The sequence below is a fragment of the Osmerus eperlanus genome, chromosome 9 (assembly GCF_963692335.1).
Source record: "Osmerus eperlanus chromosome 9, fOsmEpe2.1, whole genome shotgun sequence".
Lineage (NCBI taxonomy): Eukaryota > Metazoa > Chordata > Actinopteri > Osmeriformes > Osmeridae > Osmerus > Osmerus eperlanus.
The window spans coordinates 4,525,237-4,540,400 of NC_085026.1; the positions used below are offsets into that span (position 1 = coordinate 4,525,237).

At 45.0% G+C, this 15,164-nt stretch overlaps 2 protein-coding genes across 4 annotated transcripts; both read left to right on the forward strand.

The window, feature by feature from the left end:
• The first annotated feature begins 32 nt into the window (after window positions 1-32).
• On the forward strand, window positions 33-8,813 carry rtf1 (RTF1 homolog, Paf1/RNA polymerase II complex component). 2 transcript variants are annotated; one of them, XM_062469842.1, is made up of 18 exons: window positions 33-245; window positions 1,170-1,280; window positions 1,408-1,558; window positions 1,788-1,992; window positions 2,281-2,398; window positions 2,688-2,799; window positions 2,940-3,078; window positions 4,008-4,185; window positions 4,312-4,394; window positions 4,582-4,669; window positions 5,056-5,163; window positions 5,279-5,356; window positions 6,410-6,531; window positions 7,058-7,115; window positions 7,210-7,287; window positions 7,466-7,564; window positions 7,640-7,754; window positions 7,872-8,813. In XM_062469842.1, exons 1-18 carry the CDS (start codon window positions 165-167, stop codon window positions 7,973-7,975), a joined length of 2,028 nt encoding a protein of 675 aa, XP_062325826.1. In that variant the 5' UTR covers window positions 33-164; the 3' UTR covers window positions 7,976-8,813. The 2 variants fall into 2 exon arrangements, with proteins under 2 accessions (XP_062325826.1, XP_062325825.1); XM_062469841.1 differs by having other exon boundaries at window positions 34-245; window positions 7,869-8,813.
• Window positions 8,814-9,071: 258 nt separating this feature from the next.
• On the forward strand, window positions 9,072-15,028 carry golga5 (golgin A5). 2 transcript variants are annotated; one of them, XM_062469839.1, is made up of 13 exons: window positions 9,072-9,612; window positions 9,852-10,505; window positions 10,769-10,978; window positions 11,153-11,372; window positions 11,459-11,582; window positions 11,698-11,901; window positions 12,275-12,445; window positions 12,644-12,772; window positions 12,860-12,958; window positions 13,280-13,502; window positions 13,778-13,877; window positions 14,337-14,400; window positions 14,551-15,028. In XM_062469839.1, the coding sequence occupies exons 2-13, from the start codon at window positions 9,860-9,862 to the stop codon at window positions 14,629-14,631; spliced, it is 2,271 nt and encodes a 756-aa protein (XP_062325823.1). In that variant the 5' UTR covers window positions 9,072-9,612; window positions 9,852-9,859; the 3' UTR covers window positions 14,632-15,028. The 2 variants fall into 2 exon arrangements, with proteins under 2 accessions (XP_062325823.1, XP_062325822.1); XM_062469838.1 differs by having other exon boundaries at window positions 9,073-9,484.
• The last annotated feature ends 136 nt before the right edge of the window (window positions 15,029-15,164 follow it).

Consider the following 15,164-nt stretch of genomic DNA (forward strand, 5'->3'; position numbering starts at 1 on the left):
CGCTTGACGCATGCTCTTTCGGAAAGCGCCTTTGGCTTTGTGTGGATGAGTACGGAGCCATCTAGCTGCTGTAGTTGGTAGGTAGCCACCGCGGTTCTGTTCGTCTTCATCAAACGAAGCGACAGACTCTGAGCAGTGGTAGCTAGCCTGCTAGCTCGCTAATCATGGTGAATGTAAAGAAGCGGAAAGGTCGAATCGTCGATTCTGACTCTGAGGACAGCGCCAGTGATGATAATTTAGATCAGGTAACGATGCAATTGTTTTGCGCAGTTCAATATTTCGCTTACTGTATTGTCAACACAGTAAATAGATAGCACTAGCTATTGATAGTGGGATACAAGCTAGGAACGTGCTAGCTAGCAGTTACTGAGCAAGCTAGCTAGGCTAGTTAGCTTCAACCTAAGAGGAAAACACCGCGCTAGTTCAGGCCTGGTGACCATAGACTAGCTCATGGCTCGTCCTGCAGTGTGTCACCCGTAAACAACATATTTATCAGACTGACTTGTTAGCAGATTTGATGCTACCATACTATAATGCTGTGGTCTATTAGTAATAGGAAGTTTAGAACCTTATGTCTTGTAATGACGTCATGGAGGCTGCTAAACTACTAGTATAGTGTTGACAAAACACACAAGCTAGCATAACGTTAAGTTAGCTAGCATTACAGAAATGTGTGCGAAAAAAGAACTGCAAACTATATTAATTGTAGCTTGAGCAATTAAGTCATATACATAATCCGATCATTTGATAACTACCTAGCTATCGTTTACACTGTAACTCTTAACTGGTGTTTGGCATTTTTGCATTAATAGATGTTATGCTTGCTAGTTAGCTAGCCTCATAGCATCTTGCTTGGTCATAAACTGTGAGAGAAAGTAGCAGGTAGGCTGGCTTGTTTGGCTACTGTACTGTCAGAACTCGAATGGTTAACCGAGGGTAAGCCTATCTTAGTAAGTTAACCCAGCAACTTTGTTAAAGCACAGGACAGCTGTTAATGTAGCTGCCCTACATGTAGTTAGCTAATAATACTCGTTTGTTGCCATCCAGTGAAAGCATACTGCAGCTTTTATCTGTCTGCCTATGCATAAGATCTACTGTCGTTATCCAATGAGCATGTCAGACATTCTCTCCTCATGCTGAAGCGTATTGTTATTGTTGCTCTGCTGCAGGAGCTTCTGTCTTTGACCAAGAGGAAGAGGATGGATTCAGATGAACCGGAGGAGCCGGTTAGCAAGCCAGCAGCCTCTTCAGACTCAGAGACTTCTGACAGCGATGATGAGGTATGAATTTCATCTGTCAAAGGCCAGTGTTTATCTTCTTAAAACAACATTAAGAGGCTGCGTGTTTTTGTTTTTTTATTGCCTCCTTCAATCGATGTGTAAATCTGTGTGTGGTGTTATCATTCAGTGGACTGTTGGAGGCACAAAAGTCAAGAAGAAGGTCAAGCAAGTGAAAGGGCCAGAAAAGAAAAACGTGGCGAAGAAAAAAGTAAATAAGGCAGCAGCTTCTGGGAGCTCTGATGGAGACAGTTCAGCTGAGAGCTCTGCTCCAGAGGAGGGTGAGTACAGTCCAGATATTCAGAGCTCAAGTATGAACCAGCAGGAATAGGCTTTGCAGAGATGTGTTTCTATAAATCCACCATTATTATCATGTTTAGGGGATTGGTGTTGCTACATACTAAAGCATTTGACTGCAAATCAAGAGCAGGTTCATATCTGTCTTGGATGGAATATAATGCCACTGCTATGCGTGCTGACAATGTTGCGGATGATATGTTTGACCGACAGGTGAAGTGTCGGATTCTGAAAGCAACAGCTCATCCTCCAGCTCAGACTCGGACTCATCCTCGGAGGATGATGTGTTCCGGGACGGCTACGGGGATGATCTCATGGGGGATGAGGAGGACAGGGCTCGGCTGGAGCAGATGACAGAGAAGGAGAGGGAACAGGAGCTGTTCAACAGAATTGAGAAGAGAGAGGTGCTGAAGAGAAGGTAGGCCTGACAGCGTGGATACATTTTATGCACAGTACTGTACATTGCAGCATAAAAAAAGTTTTCGTTTAGTCTTTTAATTTAGTTTTTGCTTTACTTTTTCATAATTTGTTTTTGTGCATACTACTTTTGCACAGTACTGTATATATCAATATATACAAATATTTTATATAAACTACAGCACCATTACACAGGTGATGAACTTAGCTTCCAACAGCAGTCACTCAGAAGATTTGTTTTTATGTAACTTTTAATTGAGTGTTTCAACATTGTGCTTGTCTCTGATAGGTTTGAAATAAAAAAGAAACTAAAGACAGCCAAGAAGAAGGAGAAGGAGGAGAAAAAGAAGAAACAGGAGGAAGAACAGGAGAAAAGAAAACTATGTCAGGTTCAAGACACCCAAGTCGTGAGTAAACACAGCCACACACCTGTTATCCACACACCTGTTATCCACACACCTGTTATCCACACACCTGTTATCCACACACCTGTTATCTACTCACCAGTTATCCACACACCAGTTGTCGCTTGAGCTGTGCAAGATCACATCATCTGTATGAGAAAATCAAATTGTATTTGTATAGCCAAATACAAACAAACCATCACGGTTTGTTCAAGTGTAGTGTTGGATTGTTGGATGCTGTTCTTGTAGATGTACTCATTGTCTGGGTCTAACCCCTGTTCTTCTTCTACAGGTTATGTCTCACAACAAGGAACGGAGGTCCAAACGTGATGAGAAGCTGGACAAGAAGTCCCAGGCCATGGAAGAACTGAAAGCAGAACGAGAGAAGAAGAAAAACAGAACAGGTTGGATAAAAAAATAAATAAAAAAAACGTAAAACTTCTATAAGCATGTAAAAGAAAATGAGATAAATGATGGATTTGTCTGACTGCTCATGAGATAAATGATGGATTTGTCTGACTGCTCATGACTCCTGTTGTAACAGCCGAGCTGCTGGCCAGACGGCAACCCCTGAAGACCAGCGAGGTTTACTCTGACGACGAAGAGGAGGAGGAAGAGGATGACGATAAGTCATCAGTGAAGAGTGATCGCAGCTCACGGTCCTCATCTTTTGACGATGATGAGTGAGTATCCGCCAACTGAAGACGACATGTTGACTATCAGCATTTTATAGGAAGTCGTCATTGATCTAGGGATGGGCATTTGAAATGATTTTACTATTCGAATAGGATCCAAAATGATTTTTGAATATCCGGATAATCTATTTTTATTAATGCTGCTGCGGTTCCGTTATGTAATAAGCCTGACATGACACAAAGCATACAGTAAACACATGAACCACCACACATTCTGGCAATAATTTTGACTGTTAATCTATTAGATTAAATAAGGGTTAAATAAGGAAAACAAATGAAAGGTCAATTTATTGAACATGACGATAAGACAATGAACTTGAAGAAAACGCTGCGTCTTCAGACTGCAGGAACTGAGGTTGCGGGTACTGCGAGGTACTGCTTAGCCAGGACACTAAGCTTCTTGTACCGGTCCTGGTTGATTCTCCACCACTCCAGTGGGTTGGCCTGGGGTGGGCTGCATGGCTCGCTGAAATACAGCGCAACTTCGCTTAGTTGGTTATCATTATCGTTGTAGTAGTCCTCTCCAAAAAGTGTGTTGAGGGTTGCAGCCCTGGCGATGTGGGTGCAGGAGTGCGTCGGCTGCTCGTCAAAGGGCATCTGGCTGAGAATTATCGGTGTGGCTGGTGTTGGGAATGACATTTTTGACCGTTCTACACATTGAAAGCTTATTTTATATTTAATTCAAAGGTTTGTCATGATTTTTTATTTAACTACGCTCATAAGTATTCGAAAAAAGTACTAGACTACTAACTTACTACTTTAGGATATTCGGATATTCGATTAACCACGGCCATTATTACATTGATAGTAGTTTTATAATTTCTGTTATACTATTTGAATTTGGATCAGGGTTTTTTTCTCTCCCCCTAACAGCACGGCCTTCCTTTTTAATGGGGTGATACTTTGTTTTGAAATAGGAAAGAGGAGACTCCACCAAAGTCCCAACCCGTCTCACTACCAGACGAACTGAACCGTGTTCGCCTGTCACGCCACAAGCTGGAGCGCTGGTGTCACATGCCCTTCTTTGCAAAGACTGTGACGGGCTGTTTTGTTCGGATAGGCATCGGGAACAGTAGCAGCAAACCAGTTTACAGGGTGAGAGGCAGTTACAGTTATTACATCAACTCTGATTTGTTTCACGATATTTGGTGTATCTTCATATTAAGTTATTTTCCATGTGTACTCATGGTCTTTGATCCCCCCCCCCCCCCCGGTAAATAGGTTGCTGAAATAGTCGATGTGGTGGAGACGGCTAAAATCTATCAGCTGGGAACGACAAGAACAAACAAAGGTTTACAGTTAAGGTAGGTTGTCCCGCTTAAAGCTGCTCTGACTCTCCTCCTGTCTATTTCCCTCCAAAACCTCTTGACTCTTCTCTCTGTGTTTCCCTCCAAACCTCTTGACTCTTCTCTCTGTGTTTCCCTCCAAACCTCTTGACTCTTCTCTCTGTGTTTCCCTCCAAACCTCTTGACTCTTCTTCTCCTCCCTCAGACACGGCAATGACACCAGGGTGTTCAGACTGGAGTTTGTGTCCAATCAGGAGTTTACTGAAAACGAGTTTATGAAGTGGAAGGAGGCGGTAAGTGTGGTGCATGCATCGAGGCCTGCAATATTGTATTATTTTGTGTACATAATGCAGTATTTTATTTCATATTTTGGTATCAACTCTGATATTGTTACAGTGAAATTACTAAAGTGCTGCTCTACTGTCTAATATTGCTTCAACTTGTATACAACTGAACTACAAACGTTACATGATCTAGTATGTATAATAGGGATCCTTGTATGCTGAAACCTGCAGTAGCCAGGATGAACCCAGTCTGCTCTACTCCCTGATTTTATGCTGTACTTTCTACATGCACTAGTTACATGTCACTTTGGATGAATGCATCTGCTAAATGATTGTAATGTAAATGTCCTGCAATGTCCACCTGTGAAAACGGGTTTCCGACCGTGCTTCTGCAGATGATCATTGCGGGGATGCAAGTCCCAACGCTGGATGAGATCACCAGAAAGGAGCAGTCCATCAAAGAAGCCGTCAACTACAAGTTCAATGACAAAGACATAGAGGATGTAAGTGGTTGTGCTGGGTTCTATCATACTGTTACCATGGTGACAGTTTGTGATTATGATAATTGATTGCTTTTGATTGTTTCAGACAAAAGTCCTATTCTGATCCTGTTTTCAGATTGTAAAAGAGAAGGACAGATTCAGGAAGGCACCTCCTAATTACGCCATGAAGAAAACATCGCTGCTCAAAGATAAGGTATCGAATAACACCTCACTTCTATCTGTTGTCTGGGTCGCTTATTGGGTGTGCTCAAAAACTTATATATTTGCACTACATAGACGTGATGTCAAAATGTTCGTCTTGGTCCCGATTGAGTTTCTTGTATTCGTGCGAACGTTCTGTTTGACGGTTTACGCTTGAATTAAGTTTTTGTGGCAAAAAGTGCCTTGTGTGGCACAAGGGAACTCAGTGCTAGCCTTACGTCACAACGTCATCACACGTTAGCAATGACGCATAGATACGATGTTCTAGTAAGACAGAAAGCGATATCAGCGAGCCCTCAGCATTAGTACCGTAGCTAAAAGTCTATGGAAGTTGAGGCTACTTGACTCCCCTTCGTTCTTTTGGTGAGCAGTCTCACGAGCCCTACTTACCCGGCGTCGTGGAGCCGACCAGCTAAATACTTATTTAGCACTAGCGTTGCTACCTGCATATACCTACAGCTGGAAGCTGTGCTCCGTTTTGCTCCTAGATTCAGACCTAGCCCCTAAATTGTAGAGCTAGCTAACTACTAGACTTCTGCTGTGTGGGAATTGCAGGAGCTAACCAGTCGAAGGACGTACAAAAATACAGGAGCACAGAGCACACAGAGCTAGTTTTTTATTCGAAATGCAGGTTAATAAATGCTGCTGCTCCTCCGCGTCGAGAGGGGCCAGTTGAGGTGGCTCGGGCATCTGATAAGGATGCCTCCTGGACGCCTCCCTGGTGAGGTGTTCTGGGCACGTCCCACTGGGAAGAGGCCCCGGGGAAGACCCAGGACACGCTGGAGGGACTATGTCTCTCAGCTGGCCTGGGAACACCTCGGGGTCCCCAGGAAGAGCTGGTGGAAGTGGCCGGGGAGAGGGAAGTCTGGGCCTCCCTGCTTAGGTTGCTGCCCCCGCGACCCGACCCCCGGAAAAGCGTCAGATGATGGATGGATGGGTTAATAAATGAGACAAACCCATTTACGAGGACTTCATGCAGGGGGCGGTGTTGTGCTCCCAACTCATACACACGTGCGTGAATGCTGTGTTGTGTTTCACCCTGAAGGCCATGGCGGAGGAGAGTGGAGATGGTGACAAGGCGAAGGGGATCCAGGATGAGCTGAATGAGCTGGAGGAGAGAGCAGAGGCACTCGACCGGCAGAGGACTAAAAGCATCTCTGCCATTAGGTTTGACGACCAATTCTAAACATATCTTAGTTTGTATAACCTGTTTAAATTGTGGTAATTCACCACAAGGCAACAACATATATCCCTTTATGATTTATAGACTACTTCAGATAAATGGTCGTCTTCAGTTATTTGGGAAAAACACCATGCTTCATTTCAAGTGGATAAAGAAAGGCTCCCTTGAAAAGTGGTCATGATCAGTAAAGAAATTGAAAGGATTTTCAGTTTAATGTTTTCGAGAAGTTTAGTGTGTGTGCGTGCGTGCGTGCGTGCGTGGACGGTCAATATGCAGCCTTTTTCAAGCTGGAATCACAAGTAAGCTAGGCTGTTCTTTCAATGTTAAAGTTGGATGGAAAGCCTGACGGTTACACACGGTTGCCAAGCAACGTTCGTCAAACATACAGCCTATGTTAGTGTATGAAGTTGTTCAGCAATGCCTAACAACAATCTAGGAGTTTGTTTCGGTGGAACTACCGGTAAGAAATAGAGAAACATTTTCAAATAATCTCCTGTTCTCTCTGTCCAGCTACATTAATCAGAGGAACCGGAGTTGGAACATTGTTGAATCTGAAAAAGCTCTTGTGGTAAGTGTTTTCAAAATCTTTCATACAAACCTCTTTGAAATGTAGAAAGGTTTTACTTGTAAAGGTTTCTTTTAAACTTGTGTTTGTCTTTCAGGCTGAGGGCCAGAACACCAAGAACCAACAGATGGACCCGTTCACCAGAAGACAATGCAAGCCGACCATGGTCTCCAATGTAAGAGACTACGTCTTGTATCATAACTAATCCTAACCTGTGTATTTCATACCAGAACCAAGATGCTGTGGTGTTTATCTGCTGTACTTCCTATATGCACTATTTGTAGGTTGCTTTGGAATTAAGTGTCAGCTAAATTAATGAATTGTCATGTAAAACATTTATTTTTGCTTGATAGGCCAGAGACCCATCAGTCCACGCTGCCATTCTGGCCCATCTGAACCAGAAGTATGGCTCTGGCTCGGACCAAGATGTAATTGAGATGTCACTCCACAAGGTAACTACCTCAATTACCGTAACCTGCCTGTAATCTGTAAACTGTTATTTAAGTGTTTGTTTGTCTGTTACACAGGGACTGCCGGGACAGAAAGACAAAGATGTCAACAAGACAACCAGCGACCTCTCAGAGGACCTGTTCAAAGTTCACGATTTTGATGTTAAGATCGACTTGCAGGTTCCCAATGCAGGTGAGTTCATTACCTGTTTCCTGTCCATGCATCCATGCAGGTTTGTTATGTATTTAGTGTTTGTGGGGGGGGGGGATGTCAGCCACTCAAGTTTATTTGTATTCTCTGTTCTAGAAGCCAAGTCTCTCTCCGTCAGCTCCAACGCCCTTCCAGTGAAGGATGGCGCCCCTCGCAGATCTCTGAACCTGGAGGACTATAAGAAGAGGAGGGGGCTGATCTGATGGGTTGGACCATTAAAACATATTTGCATGTGTTTCTGGCTATTTGACCTCAGGGCCCCTGAGGCTGAAAGTGTGTGTGAGATTGTAAATGAGGGTGTGTGTGTGAGTGTGCATGTGTTTGTATGTGTGTGCGAGAGAGAGGTGCAAGTAGTGCAAAAGACTGTCCATCCCAAAACAGAGGAAATATTGATCCTTCGAAGACTTTTTTTTTCTCCTCAAAGGATCTTTCTTGGAAGAAGATTGTCCACTCGTTTTTGCGTTATTATGTGCAAATTTGTACTTTGAATTGTGTTTTTCCTCAGTTTATGTCCCTGTTTTATATAGAACCTTTTCCTGTCCTGTCTCATTTTCTCCTCGGTTGTCTCATCTGTTCAAGGACAGGACTTTAGAAATGCTCTTGGACACTATATCTTGTAAGACTTAGATTGTTGAGACAACTGGACTGTGGACGGGGAATGGATTTTCCTCTCACCTTTTCTGCATAATGGATTATTTTAGGATTAAGGTAGAGAGGGCATCATTACAAACCTAACAGTCTGCAGTCTTTTCCTCAACACGGAGGAGAAGATGACATGAAGACAGCTGGCCCATTGTTTGCCTTCGGAACTATGTCACTGTTTAAAGTTTTGAAAGCAGATTTATATGAATCAGTTGTATACCATGGATGATTAAAGCATTTTTATTTTTTATTGTTTTTTCTTTCTGAAACCATATTTTCAGAACAGATTCTAAGTGTTATTGATTGTCTCCTTAGTCAGTTCTTGTATTGATGTGGCATGCCTTGTAAATATACAATTTGGAGTGAGTGCAGCAAAATAAAGAGGCACTGTTTCGTAGAGTTTGTGTCAGTCTCTCTATCCTCTAACTGTAAAAGAAAGTGTTTGTCATAATGAAGTATATTAATTTAGTGTATGTGGGGTTTATTCTTGTGATTAGCAGTCCACTCAAGAATGGTAAAAAGAACATTTGAACTTGTGGATACATTTCCTGATTATTTAAAGGGGGTTTAGGTTAGAATTAGATTTAGGGTTTGGAGTAAGGGATCGTTTTATGGTAATGAGGTACGGTTTGGGTTAAGGTTAGATCTTGGGTTGAGGTTGTTAGGGGTTAGGGGAAACAGGATTTTGAGGGACTAAATTGTCCCCACCAGAGTTGTGTGTGAATCATTGGCACAATCCCATGTGCGGAGACATAGTAAACATTTTCTAGATTTTTCTTTCATAAGACATGTCATTTAACAATGATTTGAGGATTTTGTTTGACGGTGTAAGAGAAATGACAATCGTTCTCATGTTTTTTATCAGGCTTTGTAAAGGGACTGTATGTTTGAGGTCCTCAGGCAGTAGTTCCTGGTCCACGTATTAAGCAAATGTACTAGCTAGTAAATCCAAGAATTCAGTAGAATGAAACTACAGATGGATTGTAACCTGTTTTTGCGTCATTTCATGTGCACAAAGTATCTTTGCCGATAAAAAAACAACACTTTTGGACGTTGCTTTCTTTTTCACGGTGGGTTGGTTTGTGGGAGTTTTGGTGGTTGGGATAGCAAGAGCTAAGCTAGGTGAAGCTGTGTCTGTGTGGTAGCTAAAGCTAGCAAATCAGCCAGTCAAACTAGACTACATTGGCTCGTCAAGCTGGTAGGTTTCTTGCATGTTGTTAATTTCTGTTGCAATTATGTCTTGTAATCTGTACTGTAATCTGACTGTAATCTTGTTAATATTTATTTAGCACTATAAACTCTCTAGCAGGCGGTTTTCAATAATAAACAGCGACTGCCTAGCTAGCTGTGTGTACAGGTCTGTCAATATGAAAGCCAGATAATTCTCAACAGTCTACATTCCGGACTTGGAAGTATAATATATATTTTTCTCATTAGGATGCAGTATGTCTTGGTTCGCTGACTTCGCAGGGAAAGCGGAAGACTTTCTAAATAAGGTTGACCAAGGAGCAGCCAGTGCTCTGACCAAACCAGAGAGAACATCGTCTTTCTCTTCAAACTACGAGAATTCTACCGAAACGTCTCAATACGACGGCGCAGGGCAAAAGACAGACGCGACGGTGTTCCAACATGCTTATCAATCTTCTCATGATGCCCCAGACTACATCAGTGCTGCTGCAGGTAAAATCAAGAGATCCAACTCTACTCTCTTGGCTAGCACGGCAAATGTATCCACCACCCCTCTGGGATCTGCCAGCAGTGCCTCCAGCACCATCAAACCATCCTCCAGCTTTGTGAGACGGAAGAAGAGCGAGCAAGAAGTGGATGACGACTTGCTCTTTGACTTCCTGAACAGTTCCGATCCTCCTGCGAGTGAGAGGAGGAATGTCATACTGGAGCCTGTCAGAGCCCCAGCTTCTGAGGGGTCCCCGAACCCACCGCCGGCCCCTGCGGCTCCTCTGTCTGTGCCCTCTGCCCCCTCCACCCCCCCCTCCACGCGTGGCATGTCACGAACCTCTAGCCTGGGCTCTCTGTCTAACAGCACTCATAGCACCAAAACTGAAGATGGTTCTACCAGAGATCAAAGCCAAGGTACCAAAGAACCTAACTGCCTTGTTGCTTCATGTATAGTTGATCATTCTGATACGCTCAAATATCATGCTGCTGGTTCTGGTATTATTATTCATCTCCCTGGCCTTCCCTTTCTTTCCGTCCTACCCTGTCTCCATCCTTCTCCCCTTTCCTCTCTCTCTCTCTCTCTCTCTCTCTCTCTCTCTCTCTCTCTCCCATTCTCTCCATCCATCCTTCCCTCCCTCTCATCCATATCTCCAATTCTCCCTCCCTCTCTCCCATAGACACGCCGGAGAGTTCGGACTCGGGGTTGGCTGCCCCCCAGGACCCCGGCCCCCAGGAGCCAGCCCCGCCAGAGGAGCCCCAGGGTCCAGAGCTCCAGGGTCAGGTGATGTCCAGCCTGCGCCTGGAGAACCAGCTGCTGCGCAGCGAGGTCACCTCTCTCAACCAGGAGATGGCCTCCATCATCCAGAGAGCCAAGGACATACAGGAGGGTACGTGCTGACGTACCAGCTGTCTAGGATGGGTACAGCTCAGTGGTAAAGCCTTAGATTGCCGACCAAGAGGTTGCATTTTCAAAAAACAACAACAACACGTTGTGTGGATAAAGGAGTCTGCAAAATGATGATGTTATTAAATAATTAATACTAATACTAACCTACCCACAGAGTTGAACTTGGCTCGCCTGCGCTCGGACAAGTGGAGTTCTGACCAGTCCCGCACGGATCGCACGGTGAGAGAGCTTCAGTCCCAGGTTGATGACCTCACAGAGGCCCTGTCTGCTAAGGATGGGCAGCTTGCAGTCCTAAAGATCAGGCTGGAGGAGGCAGATCAGTTACTGAAGTCTCGAAGCAGTGCCCTGGAAGAGGCACAGACTGAGAGGTCCAGGTATGTGTCTGAGTGAATGGGATGGATGGAGGGAGGGTGGATAGGTGGATGATAAATTGTATTCCGTCTTGTCCCATGGTGGTCAGAATCCTCCAGGACCATACTGAGGGGAGCAGCCTGCAGTCCCAGGCCCTGCAGACCCTGCAGGAGAGGCTGCGCGAGGCGGAGGGGGCCCTACGGAGAGAACAGGACAGCTACCGACAGATGCAGGCAAGTTAGCTGACTCTGGCACCATGTTAAATCTTTATAACTCACTTAGGTGTTATCAGTATATATCTTTGAAATGTCAAAATGGCCAAACAAATAAATTTTGGATTTTCTTCAGAGTGAGTATTCAGCTCGGCTGTCCAAGGTGGAGTCGGAGAGGCAGGCGCTGGCAGAGGCGGTCACCGGGGCGGAGAGGAGGGCGGCGGAGGACAAGCACAGGGCAGACGACCTCCAGCAGCAGATGAAGAGCGCCAGGGCCGGAGCAGAGGCTGCCAAGCAGGAGCTGCAGGACTACAAACACAAGGCCTCACGCATCCTCCAGGTGGGGCGGACAAGAACACACATGGATTCTTTTAGCGGGGGGGGGGGGGGGGCGATTTTAACCTGTGAACCCTTGATCTGCAGTTAAATGCTCTAGCAGTGAGCTGTACCTATAGATGGTGGTAGATCATCTGACCCCAGATCAGGAGGTAGCAGGTTTAAACCACTGTCCCCTCTCTGTACGTTGATTTAGATATAAGCATCTGCTAAATTAATACATTGCATGTTGAAACCTAATAGATATGTGGTAATAGATGAAATTTTTTTTTATAAAGGGCTCATGTGTTTTTTTTGCATCAACCCAGACTTCACTACACATTACCCTCTAACCTGTCCGTGTGTCTTCTGTATGACCCCTCCCCCTTCTCCTCTAGTCCAAAGAGAAGCTGATTAGCAGTCTGAAGGAGGGGTCTGGATTGGACACGCTGGACGGAGGCGGGGCCGGGATTCTGGAGCTGGAGGAGCTTCGCCACGAGAAGGAGCTGCAGAGAGACGAGACCCAGAAGCTGCAGGGCCAGCTGCAGACTCTCCGCTCCGAGATACAGGTGAGGATCAGTTTCACTAGGAGGAAGTACAGGGTTAGCTACAGGCAGGTAAGGTAAGATACAGGTGAATCCTATCCCCTATCAAGGCTCTCACTGCAGGAACACCTCAAATGTGGGTGGGTTACTCTGTGTGTGTGTGCGTGCGTGCGTGCGTGCGTGCGTGCGCGCGTGACGATCCTCTGGTGTGTTCTCTCTCAGGAGCTGGAGAACCAGGCCCTTGCTGAAGCAGAAGCCTGGAGGGAACAGCAGGGGGAGTTGGAGGAGCAGCAGGCCCTGCAGGCCAGAGCCAAACAGGAAGTGGAGGCAGAAGTGGAGCGCTATAAACAGGTTAGAGGAGACCTGTGTCCTACAGCTGACATGACTTCTACATGACCTCTATTTTCATGAAAAGGTAACTTCAGTGTGTGTGTGTAGGAGCTGCAGTATGTGGAGGAGGAGAACCACCGTGCCAAAACAGCCCTCCAGAGTCGCATTAAGGACAGGGAGGATGAAATCCAAAAACTCAGGAATCAAGTAAGCTACTCCTTCCAGAGTCTGGTTCAATGACAGACCTTTTCCAGTTGATGTACATCACCATTTCAGCTGTACCGGTTGGGAAAATGTGATGTTGTGAGATGCTGTCTTGTACTGTGCCTTGTAAGCACAGACGATTCCTTTACCCTAACCATCAAAATAACGTTAGAACTATGTACTTCTCATCCTTGCTTTTATGCTGTACTTTCAATATGCACTATTTGGAGGTCGCTCTGGATTATTTTTCAAAGCCTGCTAAATGTTAATGTAGAGACAGCCTGGTAAACTATTCTACCTCATCCCCCTCCCCCATGGGACCAGTTGACCAACAAGACCCTGAGCAGCAGCAGCCAGACCGAGCTGGAGAGCCGCCTGCACCAGCTGACGGAGACCCTGATCCAGAAGCAGACCATGCTGGAGGCCCTGGGCACGGAGAAGAGCTCCCTGGTGTTCCAGCTGGAGCGCCTGGAGCAGCAGCTGAGGAGCCAGCAGGGCGGGCCGGCCGGGGGGCCAGCCATTGACATGGCCGGCACGGAGGGCCCAGGTAGGGCCCCGCACCAGACTGCTTCACCTCGCGCCAACCACAACCCTGCTTCCCAGCGGAGAAAAAGAAGGGGGATGGGTGTAGCTCAGTGGTTAGAGTATTTTACTACAGATCAATAGGCTGTTGTAGGTTCAAGCCCCCCCAGTAACTTGCTTTGGATGCATTCATTCTGCTAAATGAATGCATTACATTCTAACATGATTGAAGTGTCAGTTGTTAGCCTGTGTGTTGTTTTCAATGGTTGTAACAGACCAGCGGGCGTGTTTACCTTGCAGGGGCGCGGCAGAGGAACACTCCGATCCTGTTTACGGACCATGACAGCCCAGGAGTGTACGGGAAAGTTCGCAAGGCAGCCAGTACCATTGACAGGTTTAGGTGAGATGGTTTTTATGCTCATCCTGGTGTAATAATTTGACTGCAGATCATGAGGTTGCAAGTTCAAATCCCCCTTGGTGGTTAGGGTTAAAAGCACCTTAAAAAAAAGAAAGCATTATCTCAAACTATTATTAGCCATTTGCAGTACAGGTGCATTGAAATGATTTGCTCCTGCTCCTCTTCACAATACCTAGCGACTGCAAGACGCTGTAAACCTAAAATAATATGACCCATCATAAATACTGTCAATCTTAACCTATATGAGCTGCTATACGTATCAACAATGTAGAATACATTCAACAATGTTTATTTATTTATTATAATTCACTTGACAACTGAAAATAACCTAACTAAGAGTGTCACAATATGTGTCAGATTTTTTGGTGTTGTTGGTGTTGTTGAGTCTTCTGTTTAAGTGCATCGTTTTTCGTCACTAATCTGATGTGTTCCCTCCTCCAGCATCAGACTAGGGATCTTCCTGAGACGCTATCCTATGGCCCGGGTCTTTGTTATCCTATATATAGTGAGTGCTTCTTTGAAACACTAGCAAATCATTGTTCTAGAATGACGTTCTTCAAAACCTCAATATAGAAAATCACTATGACAAATTACTAAACACATCAATGTGTTATTTTTATAAAAATGTATAAATACAACTAAAATGTGTCTTCAGGCACTGCTGCACCTGTGGGTGATGGTGGTTCTGCTGACATACTCTCCAGAGATGCACCACGACCACCCTGGGGGGAGATGAGGAGCAGCACAGCTTGGTGCTGTGCTCTGCTTGAAGACGTGTGCCCCAGGGCCCTGGAGGGCAGGGGTTTGGAGCAAGCTGCTGAAATGACACTCAATAAAGCGTACTCTTCTGGGCCTGGTTCTTTGGATTTGCACAGACATATGCTAAGAGATATAGATTTATATCCTTTTAACTGTGTCCTCCTGTCTGATTTGAAGGTCTGCAGTAGGACAATAGCATGGGGTTTAATGGCAGGTATACTTTGACATGATGGGTACAGTATTGGGATGTCCTTTAAAATCAAACTTGATTTTAACTGTGTTCTCCTGTAACCTGGTAATTATTTGTTTATTCTTAGAGATTGTATTTAACATTGTAAAAAAATATTTTAAATAAACGAGGACTAAGCAGAAATTGTAAAGCCTTGCCTTACCAAGCTTTTGTCAACACACTGGCTCCATGCAAACTTACCGAAACACTGAGTTCATTGAATGCAGCCTTATTATGCTGTTAGTCCTCCACTATCCCATAATGCTATGGCGCTGCAGAGT

Bases quoted from the DNA above. Each gene is read 5' to 3' on its own strand.
- golga5 (XM_062469839.1), top strand. From the start codon at position 9,860: ATGTCTTGGTTCGCTGACTTCGCAGGGAAAGCGGAAGACTTTCTAAAT. The intron at 10,506-10,768 runs GTACCAAAGAAC...TCTCTCCCATAG, and splicing joins TACCAGAGATCAAAGCCAAG to ACACGCCGGAGAGTTCGGAC. The intron at 12,959-13,279 runs GTAAGCTACTCC...CCATGGGACCAG, and splicing joins TCCAAAAACTCAGGAATCAA to TTGACCAACAAGACCCTGAG.
- rtf1 (XM_062469841.1), top strand. From the start codon at position 165: ATGGTGAATGTAAAGAAGCGGAAAGGTCGAATCGTCGATTCTGACTCT. The intron at 5,357-6,409 runs GTATCGAATAAC...TTCACCCTGAAG, and splicing joins CATCGCTGCTCAAAGATAAG to GCCATGGCGGAGGAGAGTGG. The intron at 7,116-7,209 runs GTAAGTGTTTTC...TTTGTCTTTCAG, and splicing joins AATCTGAAAAAGCTCTTGTG to GCTGAGGGCCAGAACACCAA.